The sequence below is a fragment of the Puccinia triticina genome, chromosome 11A (assembly GCF_026914185.1).
Source record: "Puccinia triticina chromosome 11A, complete sequence".
NCBI lineage: Eukaryota > Fungi > Basidiomycota > Pucciniomycetes > Pucciniales > Pucciniaceae > Puccinia > Puccinia triticina.
Window position 1 is genome coordinate 5,566,230 of NC_070568.1, and position 19,130 is coordinate 5,585,359.

Below are 19,130 nucleotides of genomic sequence, written 5' to 3' on the forward strand. Positions count from 1 at the left end.
AGGACAGGGGACAGGATAGAACAGGGTACTGGACAAACTGAACAGGTGACATGGACAGGACAGGACAGGGAACAGGAAAGAGACTGTGAGCGGAGACAGAAACTAGAATTCTGACAACCTCTTCGGAGAGCAGATCAGACCGTTAATTCATCCCGGGAGGTTTGCGAGCGGGGGGAGGGTAGAGTGGAGCTTGTTGCTTTGGCAAAGACACATTTCACTGCGGGAATAGGCCGCCGCCCACGCTCCGCCGACTGTTGCCAACAGTCTTGGGCTTCTCAGGCCCGCTCTTGATGGCCATCGGGTTTGGATGCTGGACACGAGTGGGAAGCGCGGCTTTGATCTATTTTAGCAGAGACGAGGCTTACTGTTTAAAAGCAAGGAGGAATCTCTCCTTATCAGGCATAGTGGCGACCTTGGGGGGCAAACGTTCGATGACTGAGGGGACCCAAGACGCCAATTGGGTGGGATAAAATTCGGCCAAAAGCCTGAAGAGGATGATGATGGTGGAGAGAAAGTCTTCGGGGAAGTCAATGAGGGTTCTCTCGAGCAAGACGTCGGAGAGAAAGTATCCGTTCTGTGTGCCGAGTTGATTGATCGACTGTGCAAACAGATTGTAGCCTGCCGGAGCGACCGGAATAGACATCTGATTCGAGCCAGGAGCAGCAATATACCTTGTCGCCGACCTATTCTGGTCTGCGCCATTCTCCTTGTTCTGGAACAGTAAAATGAAGAGCAATTCCATGGAGGCAGGTTTGTCAGCTGCCGCTTCAAAATATTTTAGTCGCAAGACCAGAAACTCAAATCAAAACTCACGTTGTCCTTATTAGCTACTTGTCCATTGGCTTGTTTGGCAGCTCCGGCGTCAGCTTCTTTTGCCTTCTGAAAGAGGTCGAACGACAGTATTAGTGTCAGGGTACATTGTACAGTCGCGCAGGCGGAAAGTAGACAAGCTCACACTGCCGGCATCCTGGTCTCGGGCCACAAGCCCCAAAGAGCGTTCCTGGTGTTGAGCCAAGCCCATGGATTCGTGGGATGAAGCAGCGAAGTGCGCATCATTTGGAGCGCCATTGAGGTGGTTAGGAATTGGTGTTCCGAGCGCTACATTCGCGAAGGCCAAGACGACAATCAGAGCAGACACAGATATACATTTAAAAGGCATGTTGGCTTCTTCCTCATCGTCGCGCTGCCTACCGTTGTCTTGGGCACGGTTGTCCTAGGCGCCAACGGCGGTGGGTGGGGGCGGTTGAGTTCAGGTTTTCTGGGGCGGGGAGAGGCTTCTTTTGTTGGTCAACGGTTTTCCAGGTATTTTAGTAGCAGTCAAAGATGCATCAGCGGCGTGGCGGTGGCATCGTCGCCAAGGATATGTACTTAGCATGCAGGGCCAAGGTGAGGAAGCCAATGCGAGCTTGCTGGGGGAACTGGAACGGGTATAAAAAGAGGTGCCCTTGAGTTTGGATAATCCCCAGGGCGTCCTCTGCCGCTGTACATCCAGCGTGCGGTTTGGCCTCACCCCCTCCGCTGTTGCACTTGCGCAGTTTGAGGGGCTAAACTCGTTGGCCCCCCTTTGCATAATGCCTTCAATGCGGCGCGCTGGGGGTCATCCTCTCACTGTTTTTTAACCCTGCTAGACAGGGATGGACAGTGGGCCACGGTGCGTCAGCTTGCTGATGTTAGGTGGCTGGTTGCAGGTTATAGTTGTAAAATTATGTTTTTTTGTTGTTTTGGCATTTGTAGAGGGAAAACCCTTTATGTTTTTTTTCCGGAAGTTATAGAGGGGAAACCCATGATTCTTTTATGAAATTTTTGGATATTTGTAGGGGAAACCCTTGAATTTTTGTTTTGTGATTCAGAGGCTTTAATAAACTTGGATGATGCCACAATTATACTCCTAGCCTAAGTCTGAAAATTGAAATCCTCTTCCCCAGGATATACACACATACTTTGGAAAGAGATTAATTGATTGTAGACATTGATCTGACCAGAGTACTGTTTTCAAAGTTTTATATAATCCACAAGGAGGTGGAATATATTTCTATGATTGAGATCCCCAAGTTCTCTCAGACTGGTCTTTAGGCTGTACAGTTGCACACAGAATTCCACTGTACAAGGTTTTTGGCTGGTCCCAAATTTTGGGGCCCAAAACCTGAAAAATACAGTTTTTTCACGTTTTTTTGGGCGGCTGGGACATGGTATGGTGTCCTAGCTATGGTTTTAGACCCACCAGACACTCCTGAAAGCACTGCATGACAGTTTCTGCCTCTATGTGTGGGTTTAGTGCCCAACCAGAAGGCATAAGTATGGGTTTAGGAGCCCATACATATGTACTTATGCGTATCTGAGAGGTGGGTCCCAAAATATGGGCCTTGAACAAACAAAAAAAAACAAAATTGGCTGGACCAAATTGGTTGCCACTTTAGATTTGGAATCTAAACACTCTGTAGACTCCAAAAATATACTCTGTTAGAGTGCTGGACCCCCAACCCAGTTGGGGTTTCAAGTTTTGCGGGTAGCTCTGTACAGTAGAATGCCGGGCGCAACTGTAGATGTACCTTTGAATTGATGTCAAATTATTCTCTGAATTAACAATAGAATGAGCCTAAATGTACTCCAAACTTGTACTAATTTTTGGCTTTGGGGGGGGGGGGGGGGGGGGGGTGGGTTAGGAAGGTGGTCCTCCAAAAAATCTGGAGGGCCTATTTTACTCTTAACTCCATGTTTGTTGGAGCACATGCCTAGGCACTCCAAAATACACCAAAATGGGATGCACCCCACCCTGATTTTGGCTTTGCACTCCAGTGTGCAAATATGAACTGGAGTAGTCATCAAGCAGGGCACACCCCACTTGATGACCCGCTAATGTGCAACTCTCTCAATGAGCAGTACAGACCAGTCATTGAGCGGTGTGCAATCCGTCAATGGCTGGTACAGATCAGTCTTTGGGAGGTGTGAGACCCCTTAATGGCCGGTCCGACTGGTCATTGCGAGGTGAGAGATCAATGGCCGGCACAGGCCGGCACCAACGGGCCATCGAGAGCTATGAGACCCCTTGATGGCCGGTCCAACCGGTCATCGAGAGGTGTGAGGCCCCTTGATGACCGGTACAGACCGGCCATTGAGAGGTGTGAGATCCCTCAATGACCGGTACCGACCAGCCATCGAGAGGTGTGAGACCCCTCAATGGCTGGTCCGACCGCTCATTGGGAGGTGAGGGACCCCTCAACGGCCGGCACCAATTGGTCATCAAGGTGTAGTACTGTACTGCGGAGTCCCCTTGGGGCCTCGATGACCGGTACCGACCGGCCATCAAGAGGTATGAGACCCCTCGATGGCCGGTCCAACCATTCATCAAGAGGTGTGTGACCCCTTGATGGCCGGTCCAACCGGTCTTTGGGAGGTGAGAGACCCCTCGATGACCAGTTGGACCGGCCATTGACGGGTAATATACTGCGGAGTCCCCTTGATGACCGGTACAGAGCGGCCATCAAGAGGTACAAATCTCCTCGATGCCAGGCTGTTCCGGTCATCAAGAGGTGTTACCTCCCTTGATGACCGCACATACCGGTCATCAAGAGCTATGACTCCCCTCAATGACCGGCACAGACCAGTCATCGCAGAGGAGTGAATCTGCTCAATGCCGGTCTGTACCGGTTGTTGAGAGGTGTGAGCCCAATACCACTACAGACTGGCATTAAGACAAGATGGAGACCTCGGGGAGGATGCCTCCCCGGCAAGTGAGGACACAATTACAGTTGCGAGGGGCATATTACTGTATGGCCTCGCCCGCAAAATCAGATCTGAAACGCGGGCCAAATTAAGCCCATGCATATGTGCTTAATATAACATGTAAATGATAGTTTTGGGCCTTTTGGAGGCTGTAGATTCTAGTTCTATCCGGGCTAAGATTTCTGACCAGCCAGTTTTTTTTTTGGCCCCTACATTACGAACCCAATGCTAAGTACATGCCATAAACCCATAATTATGGGTTTATAGCCTGTAAGTCAATGACTAAGGATCTCATAAACCCATAGCCATGGGGTCCAAGCCTGTCCAAGCACTCATCAGCCCATAGCTACAGAGTCCGAGTGCCCTCTTCACCTCTCAGCACCCTTCACACAATTTTGATCCACACACGGCCGTCGCCGACTGCTTCTCTTCAAGACTCAAGACCATCCAAGAGGTTGTTCATTCAGAAAATCAGTGTCAGATCCTGCCAAATTAGGCTGAATCTCCTGTTTTATTTTTTCCTCCCAGATCCCAAAATTCCGAACCAGGGACCCCCGGGGGTTTAATCTGTACAGTAATATGCCCCTCGCAACTGTACTGTCACACGGCACTTGGTACAGGCAGGCGGGTGGGCACTTTGAAGAAGGAAGATAAGTAATTTCTTACTTCGGAGGTTTTAAGCTTTGGATAACTTGAGTTCTTTAAGTCAGAACACTAGAAGGGATTCGAAGTGACAAAGTTTGCAGAAGGCAAATTCTTAAGGTGCTAACAACAATAATCTTATTTTGATGAGGGGAAGAAATCATACAACTCGCGGCAGTACATATAGTAGACGCGCGCACAAGCGGGTAAAGCATAATGAAACAAGGGAGATGGCATAAGGTGTTTAGATGACAGCGGTGCCTGTCGAGTCGTGCGAGTTTTGATGAGTATGGGCTGCTAACTAATCAGGAGCAAAGGAGAGGTTAAGTGCTACAAGATTATGCGCCAAAAGGTTATGTGACGATGAGTTGAATCTCAAAGAACTAGAAAGAGATGGTTGGGACTCGATCCTATCTTCCCTATCCTGATCGCACTAGTCGAAGATTTGGGTACGTGACTAGTTGCAATTAATGGTTGGCTATAGCGAGTCGGAAGCGTCAATTCAAAGATGTTTTGAAAACGCTGACTGAAGATGTTGTGCGAATGGCCGAGAAAGGTTATTGGCCAACACACTGGAGCCAATCCATTCTGTCGTATGACATGTACTCACAGCCACCTGACTGATCATCTTGAGGATTAAAGCTCTCAAGCTGACCTTTAAACACTCGGATGAGTGTGTACAGGCCTGTACAGGCCGCAGGGCCCTGAAAACCAAGTTGTTAAGTTTTGGTTTGAAGGATGTCAGGGCCCAGTGTGTGTGAGTTTGGTCGTATACTTAAAGGGCTGGGGGGGAAGCTGTTTGTCCCCCCAGGGGATCTGGTTTTGTCCACCCCCTCCCTGAAGGCCCCCTATTTCATTTGAGTAGGCCCCTTCTTGATTTCGAAAAACAAAAATGCCAAACCCAAACAAAACTTTAACAATTTAAACTTTAAACTCACAAAAAACAAGAAAATTTAAACTTTGAACTCACACAACACAAAAACATTTAAACTTGGAACTCACAAAAAACAAAAACATTTGAACACAATCAAAACACACAAAAACAATGATTTAAACTCAAACAAACCATAAACTCTGCACTGAAAAAAAAACTTAAACTTTTTAAACTTAAGGAACACAGATTTCAAACTTTTAATTTCTTCTGCCTGCAATTTCAATGAAATGCAGCATGAACCCATGAAGTCAGTTTCTGTGAAACCGTGGTTTTAATAAACTTGGATATCAATCATGTATTATAAGCTTCAGAATGTGTAAATATTTCTTCAGTTGGTCCATCAAGCTATGTACATACACTGGAGGCCAAGGCGGCTTTGCCGCTGTACTCAGAAGGGATGAAGTCCTGCAGAAGCCCACATCATGATCCAAGTTTATTAAATCCACAAAAATGTGGCAAAAAAGATCTAGGTTTTAGTGTGCAGCCACATGATGGCCACTGTTGAATAGATTACCCCCGAACACTATGTGCCATGGATGGACCCTTCAGCTTGTGACAGTGCAACAAGCAAAAAAGGGCCAGCATTTTTTATTCTCAAGCAGGGGCCTATCCAAGCAAAGTAGGGGGCCTGCAGGGAGGGGCCAGGATGAAACCGGAACCCCTGGGGGGACAATTGACAGCAGCCCCCTCCTTAAATATTCAAGCTCAGCCATCCAAGAGCGGTGAGTTGTGACTCTTGCCCCATCCAGCGCCATGACCACCCTATCCTCTCCAACACTACGCCATCCAGTCCCACCCAACCAAAACCTTCCACACATGTTGCAATCCAACTGTTGTTACCGCCACGCACACGCCTCATGCTTGCCTTGACGCCTTTCTTCCCCCAATCAGGCCAAGAACAGGCGCCAGAACGGCCCTCTGAGTACACAGCGGGGCAGATTGGGAAAAGCCAATGCGTCCAGCTGGCGTCCCAGCACTCCATGCACCACGGTGGCGTGACAGGGACCCAGGGCCGTACAGGCGCCACTCTGTCATGCTAGGGGGCGTCACCGGGACTGTGGGAATAGGTGGCGCCACTGATATGCCACCAACCTGGGCGCCAGATGGCCGCCCCAGTGAGATGCCAGCGTGACGCACCGGTAGGGGAGGCGTCACCGCCGGCAACACTGGGTAGTTACGATATGATACGTTATTGAGTGTTTTTTCATATTGTAAATAGTCCCGTTACTGTAAACCATTGTTACGGTAATTATTAACGACAGGAATCCTTAGCATTCCATATTGTATCACAATCTTATAGTTTTATTTATTTATTTCTGGGTACCGTAGCGCCACTAACGCGCCATAACGCCCAGTATTGTGCTTTACCCTGGGGAAGTGTTCTACATACCGCTGAGTGTCAGCTTACCCCTGCATTCTTCTATCTGAAATGTTTCGGGCACAGTACCCACACAGTTGTACTGTTGGATTCCGCGGAATCCAACAGTACAACTGACTGTGTTGGGCCTTGGCGCTTCTAATCCCAGCAACTCCCCCCTGTCATTGAAGCTTAGAAATTTTTGAAATCGCGCTCCCCTGTTGCTTGCCAATCACCAGTAAATCCAAACACTCTTGGTTTTGTGAAACTTTGCTATCAGCTTTATCTTCTTAACTGCATCCAAGATGAACCCCAGAACTCAGTCAGAGAAAGGTACCGAAGACCTGGATGCTAGTGGATACGCAACTGACCAGTCTCAACTCCGCCGTTCAAAAAGAGCATCATTGGTGGTTGCGGAGCCAAACATGATTCCAACAGTCTCAGATTCTTGTGTCAGTTTAACGAAATCAGCCAAAACGCCGGCAGCCCCCGGTTCGGAATCTGCTCAGTCAACGGGCCCATCCAAATCAAAAGATAAGCCCAAGAAAAAGCAAATCATTGAAGACGAGTCCTCTACAACTGAAGTGGCGCCTGCTATTGTCAGAAAAAAGAAGACGAAGCCAAAGAAACCAAGCAAAAAGGCATCTAGGCGTGTGAATATGATTTCCATTGATTAAAAGATTGGGTGATTAAAGCTTTTGTGATTGATTTGTCTTGAATGTTTTGATTAGGCGAACACGACTGTTGAAGACTATGACTATAGTCAGGAATCAGATGAATCTATCAAAATTCAGCCTCGCGAAGCTAAGAGGAAAATAGAAAAGGAGTTTGATCATATCCTTGATTTTTATGACAAACCTTTTTGGAAAAAAAATGACAAGCCCAACACTCAGATTAACTACCGCTGCAAATGGTGTCAAACCGTTGTCCGTGCGCACCCGACCTCAAATGGCAACTTGAAGGTCCATCGGGACGGTTCCACTCAGTCGGAAAACAAAAGTGTTGGCTGCGTCAACCAATCAAAAGCCAAGGAAGCTGGTGCAAAATTACCACCCTCCGTTGCCTAACGCAATCTCGCTGAAGCTAAGGTTGGGGGTGATCCGAAGCAAACCGTAATTAGTGGATTTCTTCAGGTCAAGCCATCATTTGTTAACCGGGTTCTCAACCAGTTGATTATGATATGGCAGATTCGCCAGGCGCTGCCATCAACAGTGCAAGAGCTACGCTACAAAAAGCGGCAGCGTAGCGAAAGCGTAGCGGTTTTAGCCTTGCTTCGCTAAGCTTTTTGTAGCGGACTTGGCGCTTCGCTATTCGCTACATTTTTTAAGGGGAAAAAATTAAAGAAAATAGCACGCTTTTTTTAGCGCAGAGTAGCGGCAATTCGCTACGCTGCTCGCTATAGTAGCGGAAAAAACGCTACTGTAGCGATTTTGCTGTGCTACCATAGCACCATTCAAACAACAATACTGCACATCATAAAATGATGGAGGATTGATGTTTGTGTACTATTTCTGGCATTTTCCACCAGAAGGCAGACATTCCCGCTACGCTTTTGGCGCTAAAAAGCGCTATTAGCGCCAAAAAGCATCAATTTTTCCGCTGCGCTATACTGTAGCAAAGCGGCAAAAAAAAGCGCTTCGCTACGCGCAGGCCAAAACTGCAGTAGCGGTTCTGGCGCTTCGCTACCGCTCAAAGTAGCGATTTTCCGCTAGCGCTAACGCTACTCTGGATCCAGAGTAGCGTGTTTCCGCTTCGCTACGCAAAAGCGCCGCTTTTCTTAGCGAAGCGTAGCTCTTGCAGTGTTGCTGCCATGGACACGGATTGAAGATCCGTACCTTCGTGCAGCTTTTCTGTATGCAAACAACAAGGCCATTCTGTTTGTACGGCGTTGGTCGGCCAATGAGTCAAAGAGACTCTACTCAATGTTGAAAAAAAATGTGTTTGATCATTTAAATGTACGCTACATGTGCTTGCTATTCATTAAATTTTGCTTTTTGATACTGATTGGTAGCATGTAATTTTCTATGAAGAACCTTGATACAAAGTTCACCCTTATCCATGACATATGGACAACAAAGGGGAACAGATTTGCATTCATTGGGGCCGCGGTGGCTTACATCAATTCGGACTGGGAGTACACAGTCCAACATTTAACTCTCAAGATGATTCCATGGAAGCATCATGGACATTTACTTGCACGGCCGATTGCTAGCCTCCTCAACAAAAAAAAACTGTTCCAAAAAATGTTGGCACAGACTACTGATTCCGGTTCAAACAACAACACTATGGCCAGCGAGATGTATAGCTTGATATACGCCAACAAACCACCGGAGACCAGCTCGTGGGATCTGATGACCATGCATTTCCGCTGCTTCTGTCAAAAGCTAGCGCTGATTGTGAATGCCGGCCTGGCCTCTTTATCACTGAAAACGCTTCCCCCAGCAAAAGCCAAGGAGTTGGTCCTTGGATTTTTCCCCGTTCTAGGGAGACTTGTTGAGGAAGACAAGGATGCAGTTGAAACTTTATGCTTGGAGTTGTCTGGTTCAGCCTTGGGCGTTCATTTGGACCCAATGGCCACAACAAGTCTGATTGAAGACGATTGCGCTTCTCAAAGCGACTACGGTAATGCTGATGATGAGCTGTCTGATACCAATGTGGCTCCCACTCCCACTCCAGCTTCCGAAATTGATCCTGACGATGAACCAGTCACAGAAAAACATGCAAATACAACCATGCTTCAAGCACTTACGACAAAGTTGGATGTTGTGATCAAACAAATCACCCGGTCTGCAGCTCAGCAAGCAAGTTTCAATCGCATGGCCAACAAGATGGGTGTTAAGGTGGCGCCATTGATTGCGGGTTACGGGATCCGCTGGAATGTGAAATACGATGTGGTAGACGGAAAAGTGAAAAAATCAAAAGTATTTCCTCATACATATATTTACTCACCCTAGGCCTCAAGATACCACCAAATGGACCTCAGAAATGGATTCTACGGCCAATTTTACCCCTAGTCACCCTGCTGGATTGGAAGTTACACCCTCTTGGACCCTCATGGACACGGCCAGCCCCAGTCAACAACCTGTCACAACCCTCAAGTCACCTTTCCCAGGTATACACATACTCAGACCCAGCCAAACACATACTCTTTTCCATCCCTCTTATCTCCACTGCTTATGCAGGGGACCAACCCCATTTCTTCTGTATTTGACATGTCCCCGCCTCATTTATGCACCCCTTGCAGCTGCATGCAGTCTTCTGACCCCATTTTTGCACTCCTTGCATTAGTCTGACACCACTTGTACGCAGCCCACCAGCTAAAATCCCTCATCCAGGGTCCCCCTTGTAGCTAAAATTGTGAGGATCCGGACTTAGACCCCGCGCCCAAGAGGCAAAGAGGGCTCCAGATGAAACCTAACTCATCCAAGGAGATAGGTCAGTGACCTCTCCCCAGGCGCATGCATATGCATGCTGCCCAGACGGATGGATAAAGCTAACAGCTGACTCCTTCGTCCCAAACAGCCACGTCATCAGACGAAGAGCCGATACAGACCAAGCACTGCGAACGATCTTCAAGGTACGTATTGCAGGCTGGTCCAGGTGTAGCTGAGGCATGATAACTGATAGAAGTGTAAACTCTTCAGTACAAACAGCGCCGAAGCACACCCAAGCCAAAACGGCCCCAGCCTCAGAGAGCGAATAACCCCGGCATCGACCGCAGGTGAGTAGCTCCTTCTGCAGAGCCCATGCACCAGAATAGACGGTGCTGACATGAACGTGTATGCTCTATTGCAGACCACAGTTCTTCTGCCCGTCTATCCCGACGCATTGCCGACAGTGTAGGCTCGTAGCCCAACAAGGCAAATTAGCGTAAGAGCGACTTAGCTTGAGTCCGCTCCAGTCTTCCATGACCAGATACTGATGCCATGCGCAGTTATCCCCCAGCTTACTCAACCCGACAGTACACGCTCCGCGTGATCTCAGATACTACTCAGTATCCACTCAGGAACCTGTTTTAGCTAGAGAAGGACTACAATCCGCTCTTAGGTAAAAACCATTTCCCACAGTTTATAATTAGCAAATATACAAGAATTGTATCTAGTTTAAGCAGAGTCTAACTAGCAATATAACAACTCTTAGTTGCTCCATTTCTTTCAAAAATCCCTCACATTTGTCTATATAAGGAGCTCTCTCCCCCCCCCAGTTGTTTTTCCCTCAGCTCAGTACTCCCCAGTTATTTACATACCACCCTTCACACTTTCCATCACCACCACACATCACTACAACCCTTATATTTGCAAATAACTACTGAACTCACTCTCAACTCTCACATACCTGTCATCGAACAACTTCATCTGGAACTAGACCAGACCTATCACTTGATTAAAACTTGCCAAGCTTAGCTTGGTGGGTCTTGTTATCTGATAGTATAGAAGGGCAGAGTTTGCACCTCCATCATCCCCTTCTCCATTCAGCAAAAGGGTTTCACAACCACTTTTGAGTCTTACAACGAGAGCCACCGCAAAGCACTTGAAGCCCAAGAAGTAATTGACGCACTTCTCAAGGAAGATCAAGCCCAGGAAGAAACCGGGGTATTTGACAACGTGCATTTTTCTCCTTGGGATTGGGTTTGGATTGACAAATTAAACCGCGAGCTTGAGGTGTGTATTCTCAATTGAGTTACACAACTTGACTGCCACTGATCATACAACCATTGACAGGTTTTTGTTACGCTTACCGCACAAATGGAAGGGAATCAGCCCACCGGGGCGCACGTGATTCCTAAATATTTGGAGCTTCAGGAGCAGCTATCCGGAAAGCTTGATTGCGCCGAAGAGAAGGACCCATTGTATCCAATGTACTATGCCATGCTCAAGCGGGTTGAAAAGTACTTGGCGGAGGCGATGGACTGTGAGACGCTGATACTTGCCACTCTTATTCATCCATGCTTTCGGATCCATGTTTTGGAGCTGGTCTTTGGAGCCAAAAGCAAAGAGGTCAAGGATTGTCTTGAACTTCTCAACCGTCGGTTCCTGGACTTCAAGCAAAAACCAGTCTGAAGCTCAACCTTGGCCGACCCATCTGAGATCACATGTTTAGAAAATACAACAGCACTGTATTCAGACTCCCTCATGTCACAGTGTGGTAGACGGAAAAGTGAAAAATCAAAAGTTTTTTCTCATACATATATTTACTCAACCTAGGCCTCAAGATACCACCAAATGGACCTCAGAAATGTATTCTACGGCAAATTTTACCCCTAGTCACCACTGGAAGTGTCACTGGAACCCCGCTGGATTGGAAGTTACACCCTCTTGGACCCTCATGGGCACGGCCAGCCTCAGTCATTAACCTGTCACACCCCTCAAGTCACCTTTCCCAGGTATACACATACTCAGACACAGCCAAACACATAATCTTTTCCATCCTTCTTATCTCCACTGCTTATGCAGGGGACCAACCCCATTTCCTCTGTATTTGACATGTCCCCGCCTCATTTAAGCACCCCTTGCAGCTGCATGCAGTCTTCTGACCCCATTTCTCCACTCCTTGCATTAGTCTGACACCACTCATGCACCCCTTGCATGAGGTACCCCTGTATTTGACATTTCCCCGCTTTGTTTATGCACTCCTTGCATAGTATGACCTCATCTTTCATTTCTCACCCCACTTTTTGTCTGTATTTAGTATCTTCTGACACCACTTGTATGCAGCCCACCAGCTAAAATCCCTCATCCAGGGTCCCCCTTGTAGCTAAAATCCCTCACATTTGTCTATATAAGGAGCTCTCTCCCCCCCCCCCCCAGTTGTTTTTCCTCAGTTCAGTACCCACCAGTTATACAGATATCACCCATTAGCCATTATCATCACCCTTACACTTTTATAACATACCATATCATCCCTCTTATCTGCAATAACCACTGAGCTCACTCTCATATTCTCATACTCTCATATCACTGGTTGTATATCACACACCTGTCACGAGTTACCCGGTTCCTGGTTCAACTCGCAACTAAGACATATACCCTCCTCAGTCCAGACACTCTTCTCAACTTCTTATATCACCCTCTCAAGGACCTGTGTTCAACCCCCACCAGAAACATCAAGTCAACTTTCACCCTTTCCATCATCATAAACCCTCTCAACTCTCACATACCTGTCATCGAACAACTTCATCTGGAACTAGACCAGACCTATCACTTGATTAAAACTTTCCAAGCTTAGCTTGGTGGGTCTTGTTATCTGATAGTATAGAAGGGCAGAGTTTTGCACCTCCATCATCCCCTTCTCCATTTAGCAAAAGGGTTTCACAACTGCTTTTGAGTCTTACACCGGTCAAAGAGATATGTACACCTGCTTGACCAGAGGGATATCTCTTGTCAAAGAGATGTACATAGCTCTTTGACAGGAATCACTCTGGCCAAGGGGTTATGCCTCCTCAGCCAGAGGGATTCCTCCAGCCAAATAGGCAGTACACCTTTTTGACCGGAGGAATCCCTATGTACAATTGAGGAGGCAACCTGTGATTGGAGGCATTCCTCCAGTCAGAGCTGTGTAATTGTTGGAATTCCTCCAACCAGAGCCTCAGAGGTCAATTTGACTTGCAGCAGGGCAGTTGTACTGTTGTATTATAAGGTGTAATCCAACAGTAAAAAGGTGGTGCAAACAAGACAACTCACGGGTCACAGGGGTATGGCAAGTACTTGTATCAAATACTTGCATGTTGTTCAACCCAAGATCCCAGAACGTGCACCTGCACCTGGCACCTGTAGATGAGTGGTTGTTGTGAGCCTGAAAGTACTCCCCTATGGGTGCAGAGTACTTGCCAAGGATTAATTTGTGTAATATCTATGGCTAAGCATGAATTGCACTGCTGCAACAAATGGCATGTTTGATAGTTACAGAGGAAAATATGGAAGTATCTCAATTGCCACATCATCATGCTGTGATGTTAACTTACCAGATTATACAAGCATGACTAAAGCAGAGATTGATATCAGTTGAACATAACATCAAGTTAGCACATGACTGAGTTAAAGCTGAGGCACAACTCACATCTGGCAGCCTTTCTGAAAGAAGTTACCATCTGGCACTTTCTGGAGAGTGCAACCATTCCCCCCCTGGTGATACTGCCCAAGGCAGTGAGAACGGGTGTATGGTTGGCGGTGGCGGATGATTGGGGGGCAGCAACAGCAGGGCATTGGAGACAAGCTGGGATGTGGCTGGTGGCAAGTGCTTCACCAGGAACATGCTCCACGGACCCTGCGGTGTCAAATCCAACTGCTGGAAGGATGAAAGATGTAAATACAAGTTCCCAAAGGCATTCCGACCAACAACGCATATCCTGACTATTGGAGGACTGCCTTTACCAAGACATTCTGAAGTACTTTACCTGGACAGAAAATAAGCAATGGAAACCCAGAGTCATTGCCTCTGAAGCTGTGGGAAGGATTTACTTTGCAAAAATTTCTCAAGGAAAGCAATATTATCTGAGACTTCTGCTTCTCCACGTGAGAGGACCAAAGAGCACTCAAGATCTCCAAACTGTTCATGGAACAACCAACACAAAGTTCCGCGCCGCTGCCGAATCCTTAGGACTTCTAGCTTCAGATGAACATTATGAAACTTGTATTGAGGAAGCCTCATTGTGGATGTTGGGTGACGGGTTGCAAGCCCTTTTCTGCCTCATTCTTGTTTACAGTCCACAGGAAAAACCTCAATGGCTCTTGGACAAATATATAGATTTACTAGGCAATGATTTTAAATACAGTCTCTGCAACAGCCCTTCCAGTAGTGAGCCTACTCCGGATAACTGTATTGCGTTAACATCATTCAGAATTGAGTCTCAGCTGGCAAAGAACTCAAAGTCTCTCAAGGACGAGGGTTTAACCTGCCCTGGGCGTAATTCATGGCCAGACTTTGCTCCAACTTTGTAATTGCAGACTCAACTGAGCTACATTTTTGCTGAAAGGTACCAAGAGAATTATGAGCAACTGATCCAAGACCAGCAGGTAATCGTCAACGGTATCATCAAAGAATTTCAAAGACACGGACCTTACCTAGCATATATAGATGGCCCTGGCGGAACTGGGAAGACTTTTTTCATGACCCCTTTGATCAACCACTATACTGCAAAAGGACTCCGGTTAGCTGCCATTGTTTCCTCAGGTATTGCTTCTCTGGTATTACATAACACAACCATAGCACATGCGAAGTTCAAAATTCCCTTGAAAGTCAACTCTACCTCAGTATGCACATGGGAACCTCGATCATAAGAGAGCTAAGACTTTATTTCTAAGAACCAAAACCAGAACTAAAGAAGATTTTTGTAAGACAATGAATCAACAGGATAAAAGCATAAAAACAAGAAATGAAAACCAACCCGGCACTAGAATTTAGGGAATAAGTTGAGGACAACAGGAGACTGGATGTAGGAAGAAGGGATGAGACTGTACGGTGAATTGGTGTTGATTAGTTGGCAAGCGGAATGCGAGGAGAGAAGATTAACAAAGAAAGAAAACAAACCCTAGGGATTTAGGTAACAAGCTGTAAGAGAGAGGTAATGAGAACAGACACGATCTAGAACAATAGGACTATAAGAAAGAAATGAGTTAGTATCGATGACCGAGTTATTGAGGGAAAGTCGAGACAAGATTGAGAATGCAATGGATCAATTATTCACCAAGTTGGAAGCCAGAAAGACTGTCCAAGTTAAGGCTTCGCCAATACTTGATGCGCGCAAGCGAGGGGAAGAGTTCAACTGAAAGAGTCGATGATGGTGTCTTGATCGTGGGATTGAATCTTGATGATTGATTGTGGGTTTGGAGATCAATGAGGAAAGGAATACAGGCGAGTTGCGAGTTGTTAAGTCAATAAGCCAAGTTAGGTCTGAATTGATGAGAGAAACCGGTTGATGGATTGCTGCGCGTTGAGTTGCGAGATGCGCTAGTTGCGCTCGAGTTTCAACAGATCAGCTCTGCGCCAGGACCTGGATCAAATAGACTTGATTGTGTGGGACAAGATTTCAATGCAGAATTGACTCTTGTTAGAAGCAGTGGATAGGTCTTTTTGTGATTTGAAGGGGTGGGATGTTCCGTTTGGCAGTGTCAAGGTCATCTTTGGTGGAGATTTTTGAAAAACTTTACCTGTTTTTAAGTTGGGGGACATGTTCTCACAATCTAAATTATGCATGTTAAATTCTTCATTGTGGAACAAAGTCCGGAAATACCACTTACGTTGCAATGTTTGATTATTGGGCCCTCGGGCTGGCTTAGTCCCAAATGGAGCTGTCCAGTTCAACAAATGGCAGCTTAATGTTGGTGAAGGTACAATTCAGAGGGAATTGGTAGATCAAATCCAGTTGCCTTTTGGGTCTCTATTCAGGAACAGTTCAATCAAAGTCCTGTCCTCCAACATAATCAAATTTGTATATGGTGATTTGGCCACAGCTGGACAAGACTTTTCAGAAGAGTTTTGGACAGGGTATTAAAAATCACGAGAAATAATTACACCTTTAAACAAATATGTGAAATTGATTAACAAACAGTGCCTGAGGCTATTACCATCAAAACTCCACATCTCAGCCGCAATTGATCAGATAACTGATTCCTCTGAAAAAGCTCAGCCTGAAGAAATACCTAACAAGATTGACATACCCAATTTTCCTGAATACAGCCTGGAATTGAAAGTTGGGCAGCCTTTAGTATTACTGCAAAACCTCTGTTTAGAAGATGGGCTAGCGAATGGAACAAAGCTTCTCCTCCTTGACATTGAACATACAGTGCCGGACACCTCTTCTGTGTAAGGCCACGCCTGCAAAATTACAATTTTTTTTTGATTGCTATCAACATTTACACATATCATGTACAAGTCATGAACATGACATTTTTGAGCTCTACAGACCTTGGCAAGTTGATAAATATCTTGCCGGGTCTGTGGGATCACTCAAAAAAAAGTTTCACTTTTTCCAAGGCCCAATTTTGGGACCCATGGGCTTACAGGGAATTTCATGGCTTTGTGGGGGTGGATTATGCACATAGCATACTTGAATATGCATAATATGCATATACAGCAGCTGCAGAGCACATGTACATACATACATACGAGACTGACCAAGTCACAGTGCCTTGGTCCTCGGCAGACTCACGAGGTTCGGAGATAAAGAGGAAAGATACATTCTCATCTTCCTGAAATCACGTCAACATCTATCAGCACATTCTTTGGAATGTGCCAATGAGACTTATACTTTTTCATAGCTCTTTGGGCTGCGTGGGCATCAAGGCCAAGTTCGTAGGCAGATTGTTGTCGATCCACATGTTGGAAGTATTTTCGGATCATTTTGATAGGGCATGCACAACGAGCTCTTTCAAAGAGTGCCTGACATTCTTTCCAAGTGCCACAGTTGTGGCTGCTCCTTTGACAAACTAAATATTATTAAGTGTCAGCGTCTGTGAGCAAAGGAGAGGTGTTTAGACTTTGAAACATACAGTTTTTGATGTACGACCATAAGAGTTCAATCAGGTTCAACTCGCAGTGGAACTTGGGAAGAAATAAACAGACATGCCCAGCGTCCTCAATTATCATCTGCAGTAGTGGTCGCTCCGAAGCAAAATCACAGCAGCAGTTCAGCATTTGTTGAGTTTCATTTGCAAGATCAAGTTCTTGGTAGCTTTCCAGGAGTGGTGAAGCTAATAAGACCGAGTCGTTACCATCGGGAATCTCGATGGATGGAGGTTGAACCAGATTTTTTGATTGGTGTTTACATGGATTTGAGGCCAATTTTTGTCGAACAGAAGCTTCAAGTCTTTTTCTTTTCATCTGGCCGCGGCGGGCCTTTGTCATTGGGGCCATTTGAGCGAATGGGCTTCTTGAGAGTAAGTACTCTTCAACGGTGAGCGTGCTTCAAGGCTCACATCCCCTCTCCCCGACCCCTATTTTCCCCTAAACCCCGGGGGATTCGGGGAATCCTTCTGATTTTTCCAAGCCTCAACATTTGGGACCCCCCCAGGGGCCTAACACAGAAGAGGTGTCCGGCACTGTACCGTTTTGTGTGTCAAAGTTTTGACAGGTACTGGAGCAGGCAAAATTAAAGCATTGCCTCAAATAACTCTCAAATACAAACCATATATGGAGTTCACCTGTACCTTTACTCGATTCCAGTCTCCGGTTGCCAGCGCTTTTGCAATGACTATCAATAAATGTCAAGGCCAGTTGTTGGATTATGTTGGGGTTTTTTTGCCAAGGCCTGTTTTTGCTCATGGGAAATTATATGTCACCATCTCCAGGGCTGCATGTGTAGCAGGGTTAGGAATTGCCTATGTTCCCAAGCAAGACACTGAAGTGACCACCAATGTTGTGAACAACAGTTTGCTCTCATCACATCTCAAATCATAATTTTCAACTGTGCCCATAACATGTCATTATGTTTTAATTCACAATAGTTGTGTTTCTATAATTATATGTTCAATGTTCCTCCAATGGATTTGTTATATATATGTTTTTTCTGAAGTAACAATCATTGGCATGTTCCGCGGCGCAGCCGCGATTTCCCTAGTATGTAGTGGAGGACTTCCCGTTGAGTCTGGGAGCCTCCCAGATCTCAATTTACACACCCAAATTCTTAATTTTTGACAAAAAGAGAAGTGTTTTCCCAACCCTACAGTTTGTTGATTTCATGTGCACTGGTTGATTTTTTGATAGGTGTCTTAATTTAGGATTTAGAGGGGCATCTAGAGCTCTCTAAATGACGATGGGAAGTCATCCAGTATTGGCCAATACCAATCACTATATGTAGTATTGGCCAATACCAATCCGGTGTGTTGTTTCACCCTTGCTTGCCGTGGCTTTGCTGGTTTGGCCTCTAGTTATTCTACAGTCATTTTACACACCTATTAGGGGGGTTCACAATTGAATTTTATAAAACATTGGAGGCCAATTTAAGGCCTTTATGAACATAATTTTCCAATTTTGGCAAGATGTCCAGAAAAAGGTGTGACTGATCAATCAGTGCAATTTATCAACTTTTTAAAAATATGTTCTTAAACAGGTTAAAATGGGTCCTAAAGTTTTACAAATTTCAATTGTGAACCCCCCTATTGTGCAATCCTCATGACTTGAAGTCTGTTGAATGATATGTATCTGTCAAGTGGCTGAACATAACACCGACAACCCCATGCAGTATCTTTGAACAGAGTTAAAGTTTGACGGAGCCTGCCAACTCTTCCCGAACTGCAGTCGCCGATCGCCCGCAGCAACAAGTGGTGACGCAGAGTCCAGACAGAGCAAACCCCAGCAGAAGCCCAAACGAACCGATTAAGAACAGCTCGGACAACAACCAGAACACAAACAAACAAACGAACAAACAAACGAACAAACAAACGAACGAACAACCATGGACAACATCGACAAGGAGCAAGACTCATTCACATTCGACTACAACAACCAGCTCTCCTTCTTCGACTTCCCAAACAACCC

The 19,130-nt window shown here is 46.1% G+C and overlaps 1 protein-coding gene across 1 annotated transcript; it reads right to left on the minus strand.

The window, feature by feature from the left end:
- Positions 1 to 361: 361 nt before the first annotated feature.
- On the minus strand, positions 362 to 1,159 carry PtA15_11A536 (uncharacterized protein; the record flags this gene model as incomplete). Its single annotated transcript, XM_053161454.1, has 3 exons — positions 362 to 712; positions 814 to 879; positions 956 to 1,159. 3 exons carry the CDS (start codon positions 1,157 to 1,159, stop codon positions 362 to 364), a joined length of 621 nt encoding a protein of 206 aa, XP_053025399.1.
- Between the last annotated feature and the right edge of the window lie 17,971 nt (positions 1,160 to 19,130).